This window comes from Micromys minutus (genome assembly GCF_963924665.1).
Source record: "Micromys minutus genome assembly, chromosome: 9".
NCBI lineage: Eukaryota > Metazoa > Chordata > Mammalia > Rodentia > Muridae > Micromys > Micromys minutus.
Window position 1 is genome coordinate 54,427,357 of NC_137978.1, and position 20,199 is coordinate 54,447,555.

A 20,199-nucleotide genomic window follows, 5' to 3' on the forward strand; every position below is an offset into this window, starting at 1 on the left:
CATTATAGAAAAACAGGAAATTTGGAACATATATTAAAAATTAAGAATTCAGGGTAAAGGTGCTTGCAACCAATGCTGACAGCCTGAGTTTGATACCCAGAACCCACATGGTGGATGGAGAGAACCAAGTCCCCAAAAATTGTCCTCTCACCTCCATACATGCACCTTGGCACATGTGTTCATACATACACAAACAGGGTACATGCATGCATGAATGAATGAGTGAAATTTGTTGTTGGTTTCTCTGGGTAGCCCTGGATATCCTGGGACTTCCTCTGTAGACCAGACTAGGCTGACCTCAAACTCCAAGATCTGCCTGCCTCTGCCTCCCAAGAGCTGGAATTAAAGGTATGTGCACCACCACTGCTTGGCTAATAAATGTAATTTTTAAATGAAAAGAAAACTAAAGGATTTAATTTCTCTCCCTTGGTTCCTTCCTTTTTCTATTCTGTATCTATTTTTGATCCATCAGTTTTCTTTCTTATCCCTACTTCATGTTGGTTCAAGATCTTCATTTTTAATTCTTCACTTATGTTACCATGGAGATACTGGATGTTTCAGAGTCATTTAGCTAAAAGTGGAGCTCAGCCCCCACCCCCAACCTTTTTCCTTCCTTAATTTAGTGAATATCACCATCATCTTAAATACACAGGCTTGAGGTATTGGATTCATTCTCCATTCTTGTCCTCAAGATATAAAGCTGGGTGTGGTAGTATATGTTTGTACTTAGAGTGAGGAGAATCGGGAGTTCAGGGACAGCCCTAGCTACTGAATGAGTTTGAGGTTAACCTGTGCTACCTGAGATTCTATGTAAAACAAACCAAAAGCCAGTTTCTGTTGTGCCTCAGATCTTTTCCGTCTTCCTTTCCTTGATTATTACACCTCAGGCATCTCAGGACATCCCTCTCTTCCCTCTGTGGTGCAAGGCAAGCATAAATTGAGCCCTGCCCCCTCCCCCTTCTGAGTGTCCTCTTTCTGTCTCCACCTATAGCTGAATGAAAGTAAAGCTAGACCCTACTTCCTACAACAACAGAAAAAGCCACATTGTTCACAGACCGCCCTGGCCTCTCCTGTAGAGACTATATTTTCCCTCTGCCCTTCTCTGAACACGGCACCTTCCTCATAGTCTCTGTTAAAGAAGCTTTGTTAGCCAACAACAAATACCCTTGCATCTGGGAATCAAGTTCTTTGGGCTTCTGACCCAGTTTCTATATTTGTAAAATGTATGTGGCAAATCCTGCTTATAAAGTGTGGTTGGGAAACAATCACAATGTCTCCTCCAGTGCTTGTCCCTTGAGGACAGGCCTAATGGTAGATAGCCTTGTATCTTTTAGCACCTAGTTCATAGCCAGTTCTATAGTCACTGTGCCTTTCCAGTGAGAAATCACTCCACACTTAGAGGAAATAAAGGAAAAGCTCTTCAATACCGTTAATGTCAGGCTGTAACTAATGCCCCAAGAAGACCAGCCTCAAACAGAAGATCTTCTAGCTTATCTACATTTTAGGCTTATGCAGTCCACATTCTCTGTCATCCTTACATCTCTTCAACCCTCCCCCCCCACACACATGTTGAACAATTTAGGCAGAATCAGGAGACTGCAAGTCTAGCCACCTAGGCAGACGGGAGACCCACACAGCAAAGATATTGCCAGAATTGTTTAGTGCACCAGTCTTTTCAAACAGTTGTTACTCATCTTGCTCACCTGACAGAATATGCGTTTTTCAAGAAGAGAACTGAGGGGGCTATATGGTAGGCCAGGATTTGACATTGTCTGTGACCCTTTGTCATCCCTTATAGCTGATACGGAGATGGTTCTAATGGCTTGTTCAAAGTCATAGTTGACTCCTTGAGAGTGGAGGGTTGATTCTGATGAGTGAACATTAGCATCCTTACTTCCTAAATTCTACCTGTCTCTGACAGGCCTGGTCAGCAGACTATGTATCTTTTGGGTGTTTGGGAGGCAGCTCCCTTAGTTAAGCTGTATTTTGTGTCTTGATGTGTCCTAAGCATATCTACTAGTAAATCCTTCAATTCTATTTGGGCATCTCCTGTATCAGTACTAACAGGTTTTAATAATTATCAAGACTTGTAGGCTTAAACAGCAACAAGTATGGTTTAGAAGTGAAAGGTACCTACCACCAAGCCTGAAGACCTAAGTTCAATTACTAGTACCCACACAGAAGAGAGAAGTTATCTTGCAAGTTACCTGATTTCCACAGATGTGCCACAGCGTGCACACACAATTTAAAAAATAACTTTAAAAGCTATAGGCATAACAAATATTTGTCAAGTACAAGATCTTTCCTGTGTTAAAAGCCTGGGACAGAAAAGGCAGGTGAAGTTTCACTTGGTGAACATCTGCAAGTCTAATCATGACCGCCTTGGTTAACGGCGGATACTCTTGTCAGAATGCTGTAGACAATTCCCAACATCGTAAGCCTTGAAGTGTTTAGGCTTCTCATACAGTCAGGTAGTTCTACACACTGCTGATCTGGCACCTGCAGGAGCCTGCAGGCCCAGGCTGGATCCCCACCCTTGGCTGTCCTGCGTTATGTAATTACAGGCCTTATCAAATATGTTCCAGCTTGTACCTGGGAGACACATGACAGCATAGTCTCTTCCAGCATGGGATAAATGCCTCAGGGCCTTTCCCTGGTGACAGGAGGAAAACAAGAAAGTCTGAACGTTAACGAGTGTGAAGCTCACCCAGGGAACACTGGGGACTGTTCAGGCACTGTAGAAATTCAGATTGCTCAAGGTCTTGAACCTGAGATGATTGTAGTTCAGTAGAAAATTATTGTGGTGTGTGGAGAACTGTTGGTTTTAGCGCACAGTTATATCATGGCTATGTCTTTGTCTGGACAGTGTTGAAATTTGAGATAAGTGTCTTTGTTATAGTTGTTTGTGGGCAGGTTTGGGGATTTAACAGATGGGACACACAGGTTCTAGGATCTTAGTGCAGTATTCACACCGCTGTGAGCTCTGAGTGCTGCGACATTCCAGAAGTCTAGATGTCTGGAAGGAAAGCCTATTTGGGTGGAGAACTGGAGCCTGCGCTCAGTCCTCTCTCCTCGGGCCTTCCCGCTGCTGTCACCATGAGTGTCTCATCCAAGCAGGCAGTACGAGAAGTGAATGGGGTGCTTGATGGACTGTATGAATCCCTATTTTCTTTCTGGGTTTTGAGATAGAGTCTTGCTATGTAGCCCTGGCTGGAATTCATTATTTGGACCATGTTGTCCTTGAGCTTGTGACTAAGCATGCATCGTGTCCAGTCCTGTGATACGTTCTTGTCCTGTTATATCTGAGTTCTAACCGTTGTGCTCCAAATTGACTCCTTTTCTTCCCAGTTTCACTGGTCACTGAAACTCAGCTCTGTGTCACTTGAGGTTCGGTACCTTAGCTTTGGCCCTATTTCCTGCTTCAGAAACCTTTGTTTGTTCAGAGAAGCAGGCAAGTGCAGCTTGCGCTATTTTAGTATAGGATTAAATACATGTGAAGGACCTCATGGGGCCCAACTGGCTGGGTTTTCAATCCAAATAGAGGAGAAGAATGTTTCCCATGTCTTTGAAAAATAAAGGCACTCTGCCCCTTTGCTACATGAAGGAACCTGCTGCTAAGAGTCTGTGGAGACTTAGGGCAACATAAGCTTGACTTGACAATCCTAGTGAGGAAATCAGGGACTTGCCATATTATCACTTACTGTATGTATGCACACTACCATGTGGTTCCTGGGTCATCAGGCCCGACAGCAAGCACCCTTACCCACTGAGCTGACCTGGATTTACGTTACCAAGCATCACTGTAATGAGCGGCAGTTACGTTCCAGAAACTCTAGAGTATCGTCAGGTACTTCCCCACGATGGCTCTGTTCCTGGAGTTACTCGTCCATTCCAAATCTGTGACGACCCAGTGTGTAGCCCATACTGTATTCCTAGTATGCAGGAGGCTCGCCACAAGCTCAAGGCAAGCTTGGGCTGCAGAGTGAAGCTAACCTGGAGCTGCAGCACTTCCTTAATGGAGTGGAGATGCAGCACCCGGAACTATCCTCATTCCTTTCAAGCCATTAACTTGATGTTTGTTATGTGCAGTTCTTAACAAATAGGAGCAATAGGATTTTATTAGACTCTACTTTTTACTCTGTTTATTTATTTATATTACTTTTATTTTGAGATAGGAGCTCACAGTGTGAGCTGGAACTTGCTTTGTAGAACATGCTAGGTTCTTAATAGACTTTTGTGTGGTGAAGACAAAGTAACTCATTTAAATATAGATTTAAAATTACCATTTGCAAGAATTTAAATTATTTTTATATGTATGGGTGTTTTGCCTGCATGTATGTCTTTGCATCATGTGTACACACTGCCTTCTGATACCAGGAGAGGGTATCAAATTCCTGGAACTGGAGTTATGAACCTCCACGTGGGTGCTGGGAATTGAACTCTAGTCCTCTGGAAGAGCACCCAGTACTTTTAAATATTTTCTCTCTCCTCTCTCTCTCTCTCTCTCTCTCTCTTTAAATGTAGAGTGCTCTGCTGCGTGTACACTTGCATGTCAGAAGAGGCATCAGATCCCATTACAGATGGTTGTGAGCCACTATGTGGTTGCTGAGAATTAAACTTGCAACCTCTGGAAGAGCAGACAGTGCTCTTAACTGCTGATCCATCTCAGAAGGGTTGATATTTAAAGGCTGGGCATGGTGGTGCACACCTTTAATTTCAGCTTTTAGTAGACAGAGGCAGGAGTCTCTCTGTAAGATCTAGGCCAGCCTAGTCTATGTAGAGAGTTCCAGGACAGCCAGGGCTACATAGATTCTGTCTACAAATAAACAACCCCCTAAAACAACAAAAGCAAAAAACCAACCCAGAACATTTAAAGCTCCCTGTGTCACTGGCGTGGATGCTGAGCAGTGAGAGCCAGTGTGTCATAGTCATTTTTGTTGTTAGTGCAGTGGCAGCCATTGTGGTCGTTTGTTCCTTTACTGGGATTACAGGGGCAGTTACTGAAGCACAAGGATTTATTCAGCTGGTTTCTGACATGGCCTGGCTAACGAGCTTACCTACAGGCCTGACAGCTGGCTGAGATGAGAGAAACGGGGTGCCTCCCAGAGCCAGTGCACACCGCTGCTGTAATTGCAAACTTGAATATAGTGTCAAGCAAGACTAAACTGCAGCCAAGCACAAGTGTTTCAGAATTACGGGTTCTTTGTTCTTACCCTTCCTCTCATGTGACACCAGCTGTTGGGTTTACATGAGAAAGGAGGGCTGACTCCCCCGGCCTGTGCTTATGACGTGGACACCGGAATGCTTGCTCAGTGTCTTCCTGCAGTGCTGTGAGGCTGCAGGGCTGTGTTCATCTCCTAAGGACAGCACCTGGATGGCAGAGCTCAGCTTTCTGCCTCTCAGCTGAACTCTGGGTTAGGTCTTTCTGGGTTTATTCTTGGGAATGCTCCTATGATGAGCACGTGGCCAACTAGCTGTGGCTCTTCTGTGGCCTTGGTTCTCTTCAGAGTCATTACTATCCTGATTTTAGCCTATACCAACCAGCATGCCTAGGGGCTCAATTGCTTTGGCTTCTTCCTTCAGTTGCTTTGGGCCTGAACTGCTGTTTCCTGTACAAAACCCATCTTGATTTAGGCACAGTGGTGGTTGTGTGGTGTTCATGGCACTGGTTAAAATTGTTTTCACTCAATGTTGTGTTTCATATAAAGCTTTGTGCTTTAGGTTACATTTGGAAATACAAAACTTAGAGCAAAGTCCTTGGAGGACAGAGGAAGGACTTAGTGGATGCTGGCTTGCTTTGCTCTTGGGCACAGGATATAGTTTAGATCGGCCAGACTGAAAGAGACTCCATTCTAAATGCCACCATCTGGATGCATGTTGCTCTTTCTGGAATTATGCCAGCGTGCTCTGTGAGGTCATTGTTGGTGTATTTAATGCTCAGAAATAAAATGTTTAGGGGCTGGAAAGATGACTTACCTGTTAAAGAGCACGGTTGGCTCTTGTAAAAGATTGAGTTACTAGCATTTTTATGGCAGCGAATAATTGTCTGAGTTCAGTTCCAGGGGAGTCTAACATTCTCTCTGGCCTCCATGAACACTGCACATACATGATGCGCATGACATACATGCAGGAAAGAAACCCACACACATAATAAAGACAAATGTTAAGAAATGTTTAAGTAATAAAAAAGAAATGTTCGCAGCTTTTCTCTGGGCTTTTCCCCAGCGATAAGATACTGATCAGTCTGAAGACCAGCTGCTAAGGAGAGAAGCTGCCTGGTACAGAGCTGTTGAATGTGTGGAATAACTGAGTTTTGAAAAAAGCAGGGGGTGGGGGAGGAGGGCAGCTTATGGTTAAATGTTAAAGAAATCTCAAAATTAAGCTGCAGTCACTTGTTGTTTTTCTTTATCCCCTGTAGGTGCATGCTATTATGATGCCAATCAGTCTATGTATGTCTTTGGAGGCTGTACCCAGAGCAGTTGCAATGCTGCCTTCAATGACCTCTGGAGGCTCGATCTAAATAGCAAAGAGTGGATTCGACCCTTGGCCTCAGGTAAGTGATGAACTGCTGACCTTTGCCTTCTCACCAAACGACTTCTTGGCATGTTACCAGTGTCCCATGTCACATCTGCTGTGCAAATACCTAGGGTCACATACTCATCTAAATCTTTGCAGTAAAAATAAAATTATAGGTGGTGCACATCTTTAACACTTGAGAGGCAGAAGCAGATGGTTCTCTGTGAGTTCAAGGTCAGCCTGGTCTACATAGAGAGTTCCAGGGCCACAGGACTACATAAAGAGATTCTGTATAAACAAAAAATAAGTTTGTGTTTTATTGTCAGTAGCTGTCCAGCATCACCATGGCACTATGTGAGTCCATGGTGTGGTTTTCTCAGGTACTTACACATGTGTGATTAGTGTTTGGAATGAAGTTGAAGAACAGAACAGTCGTGAGAACATAGTTGACTGACAGGAGCTATTGTCCCAGGCTGAGGTCTCTGAATAACACTTGTTCTTGCCAGCTCAGATATTCGGGGAGTGTATGGGACATGCCTCTGCTGGTTACTCAGGAGTGTGGGAAGGTTTCATAGTAGGTGCATTCCTACCCAGTCCCAGGATGGCAGAATTACGATGGAAAACAGATTCCTTTTCTCCTTTTGATTTAATCTTTTCTTTAAAAGACAACAAAAAAAAAGTTGTATCTGCACTCACAAGACTGTCCTGTCAATTTGAAGTATCAGTCACAAGATTGGAGGTGCTGGTGCTATGGAGAAGTTGAGCCCCCAGGGAATAAGATGCCCTGATAGTCATTGGCTGGCTTTCCCTGACACTCTTCATTCGGCTTTTCAAGGCTGGAACTGAGTCTTGGCACCAAGGAGACTTGAGTTTTCCTTGGGCTCTTGTCATCTACTTCGACCTTGCCTCGCTGGTTGGCTGAGGTTGGGTCAGCTTGGCCTTTTAGGAAGGGCACTGGTGAGGAGGCAGGATCTTTGCTTTCGGCATGATCTCAGTTCTTAGTATCCGTGACTTACTGCAGCTCTCAGAAGTGTGGACTGCGGATCCTGTCTGAAAGGCTGGGAGCACCCGTCATGCCCCGTGTTTACAGAACAGCCGCTGCTGTGAGTGAGGCTGTGCCAGAAACTTAGGTCTTCCACAGATCCATGCAAATAGAGCAGGAGCATGCGACAGGGCTATTGGCGTGCTAGGGGGGTTGTGCAGGGCTATATGAAAAGTTGAAAGTGTGGCTAAATGCTGCTATTTTAGGGCTCAGGATTTTCTGCTGAGTAAAGGACTCCTTTTCTAGTCCCTTTGTTTCCTATTACATGTAATGAAGCACTGATTAATAAGTGTTTGGAGCCACAGATTCTTTTTAAAAAATAACATTCATGTGTTTTGCCTATGGGCAAGGAGGTGAACCATGTGCATGCCTGTTGGATCCCCTGGAACGGGGTTTACAGATGGTTGTGAGCCACCATGTGGGTACTGGAGTTGAACCCCAGGCTTCTGCAAGAGCAACAAGCGCTGTTAACTGTTGAGCCATCTCTCCAGCCCCTGGAGCTACAGACTGTAAAATGTAGAACATTGAGGCTGGAGAGATGGCTCCGTGGTTAAGAGCATTGCTGCTCTTTCAGAGACCCAGCACCCACATGGTAGCTCACAGTTGTCTATGACTCCAGTCCCATAGGATCCAAGACCCTCTCCTGGCTTCCACAGGCACCAGACACATATACACACAGGTATACAGGTATACATGCAGACAGAACACCCATATACATTAAATAAATAAACACTTTTAAAATGTAGTATCCTGTGGTTACTATACCTGGCATTGGGTTGAGGCACCATTTCTGAGCAGCCTTGATGGTCCCAGTCTCAGTGCCAGTTCTGCTAGGTTCTGCTGTGTGACCTCCCCATACACCTTGCTAATCTGCCATGGGTCTTCTTCCTTTGCAAATGGAGCTCTGGGCTGGGGACCTTCACAACTTTCTTTAAGATACACATGAAACTTTTTTAAAAAAATTTTAAATAAATAGTAGTTTTTTTTAAAAAACTACTAAAATTTTATTGAAAAAAAATATTTTATTTTCAATTATGTAGCACGGGGAAGGTTTGTGCTATAAGTCATTGCGTGCTGAGTCCAGAAGGTGTCAGATCTGCTGAGCTGGACTTTAGGTGGTTTTGAGCAACTGTCATGTACGTTAAGAACTGTATTTGGTCTTCTGCATAAGCAGAACATGCCGTCTCTCCAGCCCGGTAAACCATGAAGTGTAAAGACAACGCTTTGAAATCCCTGTAGTACCTGGTTGGGTAACTCAGTTAACACAGGAAATAACCACGGAGACTGTTCTTTTTAGGCTGGCTAACTGCTGGGGACAGAGTCTCTTCAGACTCTCTTGTATCTCAGGCTGGTCTTGAACTCCTGATCTTCTTGCTTCTGTCACGTGCTAGGACTGTTTGTACTGAATGTTTAAAATCATTTTCTATAGAAGTGCCTTAAAAGATTCTCATTGCTGTCTCACTCTAACTTTTAACTAGAGCTTAGTGTTTCGAGGGAGGTTTTCTCCGACATTCCTCCTCTTCCAAGACAGAGTTTCTGTGTAGCCCTGGCTGACCTGGAACCCACTCTGTAGACCAGGTTGGCCTCAAACTCACAGATCTCTTGCTTCTGCTTCCTGAGTGCTGGGATGAAAGGCGTGTGCCACTACCACCAGGCTGAGATAACTATTTAAAACAAAAATCCAAACAACTGTTGCTTAAAACAAACAAACGAACAAAAAACCCGAACCCTATGAAATTCTCATTTAGGCTGAGATCCCCTGAAAGAATGTTTGTGTGTGCTCTCCTGAGTCCAAGCTCAAACCGCTTTCTAGCTGAAACTGAGATCTTTCTGAACAAAACCCAAGTTTGTGTGTGCTGCTGTGTCTGGAACAGCATTAGCGCCCTCCCTTGGACCTACCCTTCTGTGTGCCAGAGTAAAGCTTTCAGATCCATTGAGGTGACAGCACTGCTCCATCTGGAGTGGGTGGGGAAGATGGCGGGCCTCACAGTGAAAGACTGCAGACTCTTCAGAGAAAACTGGAGCTCACACTGGAGCAGTAAAGCAAAAGCCAAGGTGAAATTGCACAGCAAGCAAGCAACAGCGTATAAACTAGAGACGACTTCTGTAAGCAGGGGCCTCTTGTTCAGTTCCAACTGAAGAAATGTGTGAGAATTCATATGCAAAGACCCTTGAGTAGCAAAGAGGACAATGTGTTATGTGAGTCTAAAGCAAGATGAATGATTATCACATTGTGAGTGTCTTTGCCACTGTGTTAGTGCTGTGAAAAAGACACCATGACCAAAGGCAACGTGGACACACTGAGTGTAGCTTACAGCTGCAAAGGTTTATTAGTCCATTATCTTCCTAGCATGGCGGGGACACAGCAGCACTCTGGGTGCTGGAGCAGTGGCTGAGGGCCATGTCCTAACCCATGAGCCAAGGGAGACTTAGAGTCCACTATCCCCATTGACACACAAACAAGGCCACACCTATGGGGCCTTTCTCATTGACACCACCACAGTGAGAAAAAGGAGAAAAATCAGGCTGAGCTTCGGGATTTTCAAGAGAGGAGTATGAAGATCTAATTTAGTCTCAAAGAACTCAGCAAGGCTGTGATGGCCCGTGCCCTTAATTCCAGGCAGAAGCTGATGGATCTCTGAGTTCAAGCCTCACCTGGTCTACAAAGTGAGTTCTGGGATAGCCAGGGATACATAGAAAAACCCTGTATTGGAAAAACAAAACAAAACAAAAATCTCAAAGAATGCTGCTATTGCTTCCTGGATATCAGAAAAGCAAGGAAGTGGATCAGAGAGGCTGGAGTAAGAGCCATCTTCATCATAGTAAGAGCAGTGTGGAGTCGTGGACTAGAGTCACAGTGTGGAGAGGATCAAGTGGACGACTTTCAGCTGGATCTTTAGCATACACCCTGACATACTTCTGCCTATCTGTGGTTAAGCACATCTGGTGCAGTTGGGTCAACCATACTTATTTTGGGGAAGTGAAGACATGTGGTTGTTAAAAGAACAACAGCCTCCAGCATCTCAAGAAGTATTTGTCCTTGGGCAAGTGGCTGGTAGTGATCTCTACATGAGAAATGCTGCCAGTTTAGAAAGGTATGAACAGAATGTTTAGAATCATGTCTGAATGCCAGTGATAGTGGTCTTCTAGGAGAAATAATTGACCAGACAGAGAGAGAGGGTTGTCAAGTGAAGGAGTTGAACACCCGTTGGTGGGAATAGGGACTGGTGCAGACTCGAGCTGATAGTTTCATCACTCATGAAGTAGTGGAGGTTGGGACGAGAGGAACCATCAGAAGTTATGGTTCTTGTGAATGAACATAAATCTAGTCTTTGCCAAACAGTTCCGGGAAATGAACTGACCATCTAGAATTGTACAAAGGTGGCACCTTCATTCTTATTGAGGTTTGTTTGACTTACCTTGTGCTTAATTCCCAGAGTGCATAAGCTATTCTTTAAGAGTGTGTTTCAGAAGACTAATGCTTAAACCAGTTTCCCAAATAAATTACTGTGATTCCAACTGAAGCTGATTCCAGCACGTATTTAAGAACAGTTATAAGTTACTCTGTCCTTCCCATCTTGTCAACTCAAGATGCAGTTATTACGTTAGCATTCAGAGTTCCGTCTTCAAAACTTCCTAAAGATTACCCCACTCTCATGTGCAAAAAAGGAGAGAATTTCAGTTGGTGAGACATGTTTTCTCAGTTAGGAGCAGCTTTGATACTGTGCTGATGGAGTCTCTGAATAGCAAAGCTGGAGCTAAGCCCGGCATGGCTTAAATAGCCCTGGGACATCATTTGGTTTTCCCACCACTTTCTCCCATAGGATCTTCCAAGGATTTTTTTTTTTTAATCCCTTTCCAGTTTCTGTACCTTCATGTGGAGTTCCCAGTACTGGCTTGTGGGTTCAGAATCTTGATTTAGAGGAATTTATACCCAAGGACAAAGATTTGCAGTCTGTTTACTTCAGCCCCACACCCTCAGCTTTGTGTCTCTGAACTTCATAGCTTCTGTGCACTTCCTAGCTCTCTGCACAGAGAAGTGAAAAAGACTATCCACTCCTCAACCGTAGATATGGCGGCCCTCTTCATATCTCCGCATATTTACATGTAGAGTCTTTAGCCCATAGGAGACTCTCTTTCCTAGTGTGTGGAGTTGTGGATAGGCTGGTGGATCTGGCCGGTGGGGTGGTATATGTACATGAGCAGGTAGAACACACACAGGTGTGAATACACACATGGAAGCCAGAAGAGGGTGTCGGATGTCCTCTGTCACGCTCTGCCATTGAGTCTTTCCCTGAACATGGAGCTCACTGGGGGGAGGGGGGAGGCTGACAGCCAGCAACCCCAATAGTTCCTATCTCTTCCTCCATAGCACAAGGATTTTAAGTGCTCCTAGGACTTTACCCAGCTTGTTACATGAATCTGGGATACCAGTTCAGATCCTTGTAGTTGTCACAGCAAGTGTTCTTAACATTGAGCCACCTCACCAGCTTCCTGGATCTCTACTTTCAAAAGAGACAAGTGGGCCAGCTAGATAGCTCAGCAGTACCAGGATGATGACCAGTTTGATCCTCGATACCCAAATGGTAGAAGGGGACAGCCAGCTTCTGTAGGTCTTCCTCTGACCTCCACATGTGCAATGTGGCATGTACACATGCACATCAACACAAAGAGAAGGTAGAAACATACCTGTGGGCAGGAAAGCCCTCGTTCAGGGTTGTTTTGAACCTACCTAGCTCTTTTCAGGTTTGTTTGTTTGTTTGTTTATATTTTGGGACCGGGAACTGTTAAAAATTAATGTCTGCCTTCTGGATGCTGGAATTAAAGGTGTGCATCATCACGCACAACCTTAAACAGTTTAATTGTTACCCAGAAAAATGTTGTGAGGCTTCGGGATTGGTGGAGCTAGAGTGGGTGTTTATTAACTGATGCACACTGAGCACCCGGAGGGAGACCTGTGCGTCTTTCAAGTGCGAGTTCCTGCTGTCTGTTGGTCTCAGGTGCAGACAGTAATTTATTTTATGTGTCTGGGAGTTTTGCCTGTGTATATGTTTGTGTTCCATGTGTGTGTAGTGACCAGGGAGGTCAAAAGAGGGCACCATGCCCAAGAGGGCACTCAAGAGGCAGAGGCAGGTGGATCCCTGAGTTCCAGGCCAGCCAGGGTTACACAGAGAAACCCAGTCTTGACAAATGGAGAAAAAGAAGAGGAGGAGGAGGCATCTCCTGGAACGAGAGTTACAGACCTCTGTGAGCCACCATGTGGGTACTGGAAATGGAACCTAGTCCTGTGGAAGAGCAGAGCCTACTCTAACCACTGGGCTGTCTCTCCAGCCCTTGATCCCACTGCTTTATCTTTTTGGTTAGTTTTGTCTGTGAATGAGAAGACTCAGTTCTACTTTTAGGTTTGTTTTGTTTTGTTTTGCTTAGTCTTGTAGCGTCACTGAAAATAAAGCAGACTCCTCAGCTTTCAGGTCTTTCCCATGTCCTCCTGGTTGTTCTTGGGCTCCCTGTGCAGTGACACTCCTAAATCATCCTGCACTGCCCTTGTTCATTCTCAGATATCCATGGGATTTCCTTTTTTTAGACACACCAGAAGAGGGCGTCAGATCCCATTACAGATGGTTGTGAGCCACCATGTGGGTGCTGGGAATTGAACTCAGGACCTCTGGAAGAGCACTGACCGCTGAGCCATCTCTCTGTGGCTTAGGACACGATGAACTTCACTCTGTATGTTGTCTTATGTGTCCCGGTGCCATCTGAATGTTTGCCTTTTAGGAAGTTGTAGAAATCCATTCTAACTGTGGGAACACAGGTTTTTATCCCGAAGTTTCTAACTTAAGCTTTCTCAGTGTGCTGGTTTGAATAAACTTAGTGTATTTGAAGACTTGGCTTGGTCTGTTGTGGAAAAGATCACCTGCTTTTGTGAGGCAGAGGAGCGCTGTGATTGGTCATTACTGCTTACAGATGTCAGCTTGACTTCTGGGTAGGAGACTGCTTCATCCTTCAGAGCTCAGAAGGTCTCCTGGGAAATGAGATTGAGCTTCCCTTCCTAGAATCTATATTTCAGACAGGCAGAGCCCTAGGACTTTCTCTCTCCTAGTCTCTGCCAGTAATTTTGTATCGAGTGTGGCTCTGTTCTGTATGCTTTCTCTGCCAGTACCTTTGTATTGTGTGTTGAGTGTGTAATGAGTGTATTGAGTTCCTTTGTATTGCGTATATACTGAGTGTGTTGAGTGTATATTAAAGTGCTTGTATGTTGCATGTTTTGAGTGTGTATTAAGTATATTGAGTGCCTTTGTGTTGAGTGTCTATTGGGTGTGTATCGAGTGCCTTTGTATTGAGTGTGTTGAGTGTGTGTTGAGTGCCTTTGTATTGATGAGTATGTATTGAGTGTGGCTCTACCCTATGTGCTCTTTTGGCACCATTACTATTTTTATACACTTTCTGAAATCTTAAAATGCTATTTGATTGACATATGTCAGTGGCATATTGACTGTATTTACATGAAGAACGTTTTGTTAAGAAAACCCCACACTTGTTGGGGACCAGTGACACACTTAAGTGGCAGGAGGATCTCTTAGGTCATAGCCAGCCTGGTCTACAGAGCTCCACAACAGCCAGGGCTACACAGAGAGAAACCCTGTTTCAAAAAATGAAACAAAACAAACAAATGAAAAAAGCCAAACCCCACACTTGATATGGTGATGCAAACATGAATGCTCTGTAGCACATGTATGGAGTGCAGAGGAATTTCTGAGTTTCTCCCTTCCTCCATGCAGCACCAGGTATTGAGCCCCAGGACAGCAAGTGTCTACCATTGAATTATCCTGCTAGCACCTGCACCTAAGCATTGCTTCTGCAACACCTCACCCCGGGAAGTTCTCATTCTAACAGTTGCTACTAGTTAAAGTACCTCAGACGCCATGTGACAGCAGTCGGACAATGTTTACAGACCACTCTGCCTGTTCTCACACTGTCACTGTCCTCAGACACCAGAAGAGGTCATCAGACCCCATAACAGATGGTTGTGAGCCACTATGTGGTTGCTGGGAATTGAACTCAGGACCTCTGGAAGAGCAGTCAGTGTTCTTAACCCCATTTTGTCAATTCTGACATTAGCTGTTTTGTTTTGTTTCAGTCATGGTCTCACCTTATAGACCTGACTGGTCTGGAATTCGCAGAGATGTGCTTGTCTTTCTCAGGAGTGCTGAGACTAGAGACATACCATCATGCCTACCGTTTTTATTTTTTATGTTTTTTTTTTTTTTTTTAAGATTTATTGGCTTGGTGGTTGGTGGTACCAGAGAGATGGTATTTTAGTTAGGGTTTTATTGTGAAGAGAGAGACACCATGACCAAGACAATTCTATAAAGGCAACCGGTTAATTGTTGAAGGAAGTGTGTCACTGTGGAGGTGAGCTTTAAGGTCCTATGGTGAAGCTTTGCCTAGTAAAGAGAGAGCCCCTCCTGACTGTCTGTGGAAGATAGCCTTCTTCTGGCTGCCTTAGGCTCAAGATGTGGAACTCTGAACTACCTCTCCAGCACTGTGCTTACCTGCAGGCTGCCATGCTTCCTGCCATGATGATAATAGACTGAACCTCTAAACCTGTCAGCCAGCCCCAGTTAAATATGTGTCTGTGCCTCCATCACTTCTGTCCTGCATTTGCAGGCGAGCTTGCTCTATCTGGTTGGGAGGCAAGGGGACACAGTAGGAGGAGCTCCTGTCCAGGCACCTATCATGGGGTCGGTCTGACCCTGGTCAGCTCCTGCCTGCCTTTCTCTTGTTGGCAGGCATTTGAGCCTTAGGCCTAGAGCACATGCTCCATGTGGCTCAGAACAGAAGCAGAGGAAGTGTGCTTGATTTAGGGCTTCTCCACCCCTCGCTGCTGGCTTTCGCTTCCCCTTACTGTTTACAGACACAATTTACTGATTACTCTTCTTTGCATGGTGACTTTGCCTTGTTTCCTTTGACCTGATGCAGTCCTGGGACAGTGTGTGCCTGTGGTCTCAGGGTTTGTAGGGAAGAGCAGAGGGAAGAAAGGGATTCTTTAGATTCTGAGGTTTTTCTAGAACACGTACTTTTTGGAAGTGGATAGTATTCTGTGCAGCTGGAGAGAAGAGCAGGAACTACCCCATACAAATCTGTGTGGCCTTTGGTCATCTAGAGACAGTAAATAGACTAGCATATTTCAGGGCTAGTGGGGCTTTCCTGTTTCTCCAGGAGGGAAGGTCTGTGACTAGCAACATTGTCTTCACTATGAATGGAGCTACTTGAAAGGTGCCTCTGACTAGGGCTGCAATTAACAAGTTATCAGATGTAACCTCTCCTGCCCCAGAAAGAGCTTGGAGTGGAGACAAGGAGTCTTCCCTGTTTTTCATGTTGTTAATTTTTAGCTGGTAAACTTAGTCCTGTTCCTGCAGTGATCTTTCATGTGGCTTTATTGGCACTGGGAACAACACCCATGGAGTTCTTTATGTTCATGCCCCTGGCTTGCTTCTCATGGCAAGTACTAAAGTTTTTGCCATTGGGACAATTCCATAAACTATCCAAGATGTTTTTAAAGGCATGGGTGTGGGCGTGAGTGAAAATGTATGCCTGTAGTTGTCTGTGACAGCACAAGTCTGTTCCATCACTGCAGAGCCTGAGACTAGAAAGTTGAAGCAAAGTCAAGGTCTCCCTGGCCCACAAAACATATAGGGATATCCCATCTCAAAACAAACAAAGCCACATGGTGAAACTTTGTCTGTCTGTCTGTCTGTCTGTCTGTCTGTCTATCTATCTATCTATCTATCTATCTATTTATCTGTCTGTCTGACTATATCTATAATCTATATCCCCTCAAGCTCTAATGTCAGTGTCAATTAATGATGTGTCTGATCTTGTTGAAATTGAGGAATATAATAGAAAGACAGGGTAAATTGGAGACACAGGTTTACACTAAGAAAGCCAGGCATGGTGACAAACACACCTTTAATCCTAGCATTCGGGAGGCAGAGGCAGGTGGATCTCTGATTTCTGTGCTAGCCTGGCCTACAGAGCAAATCCCAGGGCAGCCAGGGCTACATAAAAAGACCCTGTTTTAAAAATACAAGAATATAAAAGAGAACTGTTTGGATCTATTATGTTGTGATGGCAGCCACTGCCTCCAGCCTGTGTTAACCAAAGGAAGGCTACTTGGACAAGGGTCTTTTTTTTTTTTTTTTTTTTTTAATTATATATGAGTACACTGTAGCTGTCTTGAGACACAGACATACCAGAAGAGGGCATCAGATCTCTAGTTGTGAGCCACCATGTGGTTGCTGGGATTTGAACTCGGGACCTTTGGAAGAGCAGTCAGTGTGCTCTTAATCTGAGCCATCACTCCAGCCCTTGGACAAGGGTCTTAAAGCCCACGCCTGCAATGACATACTTCCTCCAACAAGGCCACACCTCCAAATGGTGCCACTTCCTGGACCAAGAATATTCAAACTACACACACACACACACACACACACACACACACACACACACAAACATGTGCATAAATACTAAAGTAAATCTCACAAATAAATAAAAATAAGAATTACATTTTGGTTTGTTCCATTGTATGGCTGTTGGACAGACCCATGGCATTAAGCTTCAGTTTCTACATTTGACTGTAAACCCTATCACCATGTCTCAGATCCAATCAGTAAGCTGGTCTAGAAGATGAAAATCACTTTTTCTTTTTTCTTTTCTTTTAATTCTTCATTGATTCCTTGTGAATGTCACATCATTCGCCCTAACCTTCGTCTTCTCCTCATCCCTCCCTCATAGCAACTCTCCAACTTTGCAACCTCCCCCCCCAAAAGAAAACAAACAGAAGCATCTAGCTGTGGAAACTTCGAGATGTCACAGTGTCACACAGTATACTGTAACTTTAGTTTTTTTTAGAACCTATTTTTAATGATGGTTCTTAAACGCTTTAACCTCCCTTGTAGCCTACCACCCGCCAGAGGTAGTGGGAAAGAGGATACGAAGAATGGACCTGTTTAGAAAGGTTCTTGGAAGCAACTCCCATTGTGTTGTCTGGAAATCATCAGTTCAGTTCACAGGTCAGCAGGCGGCAGCAGCTCAACCCACTTGCAGACACTTCACAGATATTCCAGCAGTCGAGTTCGGTAGAGTTGGGACAGCAAACATGAATCAGCAGCGGTGGCACGACCTTGCAGAGACAGCCAGGCCTCAGCCTCAGCTCGAGTGAGCAGGAGGGACCCAGAGGAACACCAGGAGAAGTTCTCAGCTGTGCCTGTCTCAGGGAAGCAAAGATCAACAAAGGCTTGAGACCCACAGCTAGCTGTCCCAGCAGGCCAAGCTCTATCTCAGCCACTCTATGGAGTTCGTTTATACTCTCTCCAAACATCACGTGTCCTCCAAGGGTCTTGTCTCAGCACACGCATCTGTCTCAGCTGACATCACTGTGCCAATCAGTCCAAGTCCACAAAAGTGGCAAGAAACTGGTGGTAACCAGAAGCTTTTTGGTGCATCTCTCTGTTGGGTCCTGACAAATGGAGCTCAACTACACAATGTAAGGCTGAGCTATATATGCGTGTTATTAGCATATTTGCTAATCCATCACATGTCTTTTCACGTGCTTGATTTAGCAGAACATCCTCTTTCCTGAATCTGCTTCATTGAAACGTTCCCTCACAAGTCTGCCTTAGTCTTTCACCTGTGTCCACTTCAGGAAAACTCTCCTTTACATGTTTGCCCCAGCAAAACACCATCCAACTGACTTCCCAGAGAACACTTCAATCTCCACTTCAGTACCTTTTGCCTTTCTTGCCAGTGATGGTTGCAGTGAGTCCTGGGCTCCTGCTACTCCTCGCTAGAGCTCCTCTCTGATACCCCACTGTTACCCCGGGAGCTCTTGTATCCTCTGCAGTGCTCCAGCAGTTCATCTAGCACTGCCCAGGTTAAAGGTGGGGCCGACTCAGCCCCGCCCCCGCCCAAGTGAGGTGGGGCAGGGCCAACTCTCCTGTTTAGCTCTTTTTTGCTCTTTTGAGACAAGGTTTCTTTGTGTAGCCTAGGTGTCCTGGAGCTAGACCTGTAGGCCAGGTTTGCTCTGAACTGGGAGATCCTTGTTCCTCTGCTTCTCCAGTGCTGGAATTAAAGGCAGACACCACCACCACCTGACTTTTTCTGAGTTTTTTTTCCCCCCTTAAAGACAGGATCTCACTGTACAGCCTGGCCTGTTAGATATTTTATTTGTAGGGTTTTGTTTTGTTTTGCTTGCTTGTTTATTTATCTCTTCTGCTTTAACTATAAGTTCCAAGTGAGTTGAAAGAATATGAAACTTTATTTTGTATTTCACAAAGTGAATCATTTTGGAGTACAATAACTCTGAACTAGATCATTAAAACAGAATAATTGTTAGATTTGTCTAGTTTAGCTAAGAGGCTTCCTTGAAGGAAGGCAAAATTATTCAACAAGAAACAATATGGACTGAGAAAAACAGATTGTGGGGCTGGGGCTACATCTTAGTTGGTGTACTTGAGTGACACAAAGGAAACCCTGGGTACCTCCCACAGCAGCCTATAGACTGGGTGTGGTCAGTCACACTTGTCAGAGATAGGAGGTCATCCTGGGCTACATGAGACCCTTTTTTAATAATTTAAAAGAAAAGGGGAAAAAGAAAAAATTGCTGAGTGATGATTGCTCACACCTTTGCTCCCAGCACTTGGGGGGCAGAGGCAGGTGGATCTCTGAGTTTGAGGGCAGCCTGGTCTACAGCACCAGTTTATGTGCTTGAGTGTTTTACCTGCATGTGTATCTGTGTTCCACATGTGTGCCCGATGTCCATACAGTCCCGAAGAGGGCATCAGATCCCGTGAAACAGGAGTAACATGTAGTGACCTTCATGTGGGAATTGAACCTGGTCCTTAACTGCCTAGAAGTTTTGTTTTTTAATATTCCAATATTTTCTGACCCATAGATATTGGGACAAATTACTTTGACCATAATAACAATGAGATACCCAGTAGGAATTGGGGGGGAGTAACAGTGGTCATTTCAAAACAAAAAACTCTGGAAAGGTATGTTCCTATCTATGAGAGATGTGTCATCTCAGTATGAGACATTTCTCTCTTTTCTTTTTCTTTTGAATAGGGCATTATAAAGCCCATGCTGGTCTCAAACTGTTAGTTGAGGCTGTCCCTGGACTAAATCTGACAGGGTTGTACCCCACTGAACCTGTTGTAAGTTAAAAGTACACTTCATATACCTCCAAGACACCACAGCAACACAGAATGGTTTGTAGTACCCACCATTCTTTCTGTGACCATGAAACTTACTTGAGGTGAAGTTCACTCTATTACCCAACATTCTCACTGAGCTAATTTCTTAGGAGGGTCCCACTGACTGTAGGCCACTGTAGCTCCATTGTAATATTAAGCCAAGGTAAGTTGGGGCATTTTGAGATGGGTGCCCATTCCACACCACTTTCCAAAGAAAGCTGAGTACCTTTCTCTGTTGGGTATGAAGATGTATAACTCAATAATGGGTCTCTTTGACCTGAAAACCCAGCTTTCCTCCCTTACCCTTCTGCTGTGTGACAAACATTGTCTCCCTTCTTGTCCGTACAAGGAAAGGTGATCTGTGGGTATTGTCCTAAATCCTAATCA

At 44.6% G+C, this 20,199-nt stretch overlaps 1 protein-coding gene across 1 annotated transcript in view; it reads left to right on the forward strand.

The window, feature by feature from the left end:
- FBXO42 (F-box protein 42) overlaps positions 1-20,199 on the forward strand; it is a 53,673-nt gene that overhangs the window by 23,121 nt on the left and 10,353 nt on the right. Inside the window, exon 4 of the mRNA XM_080921070.1 lies at positions 6,419-6,553. Within this exon, the coding sequence (XP_080777196.1) occupies positions 6,419-6,553 (135 nt within the window). The remainder of the gene's footprint in view (positions 1-6,418; positions 6,554-20,199) is intronic.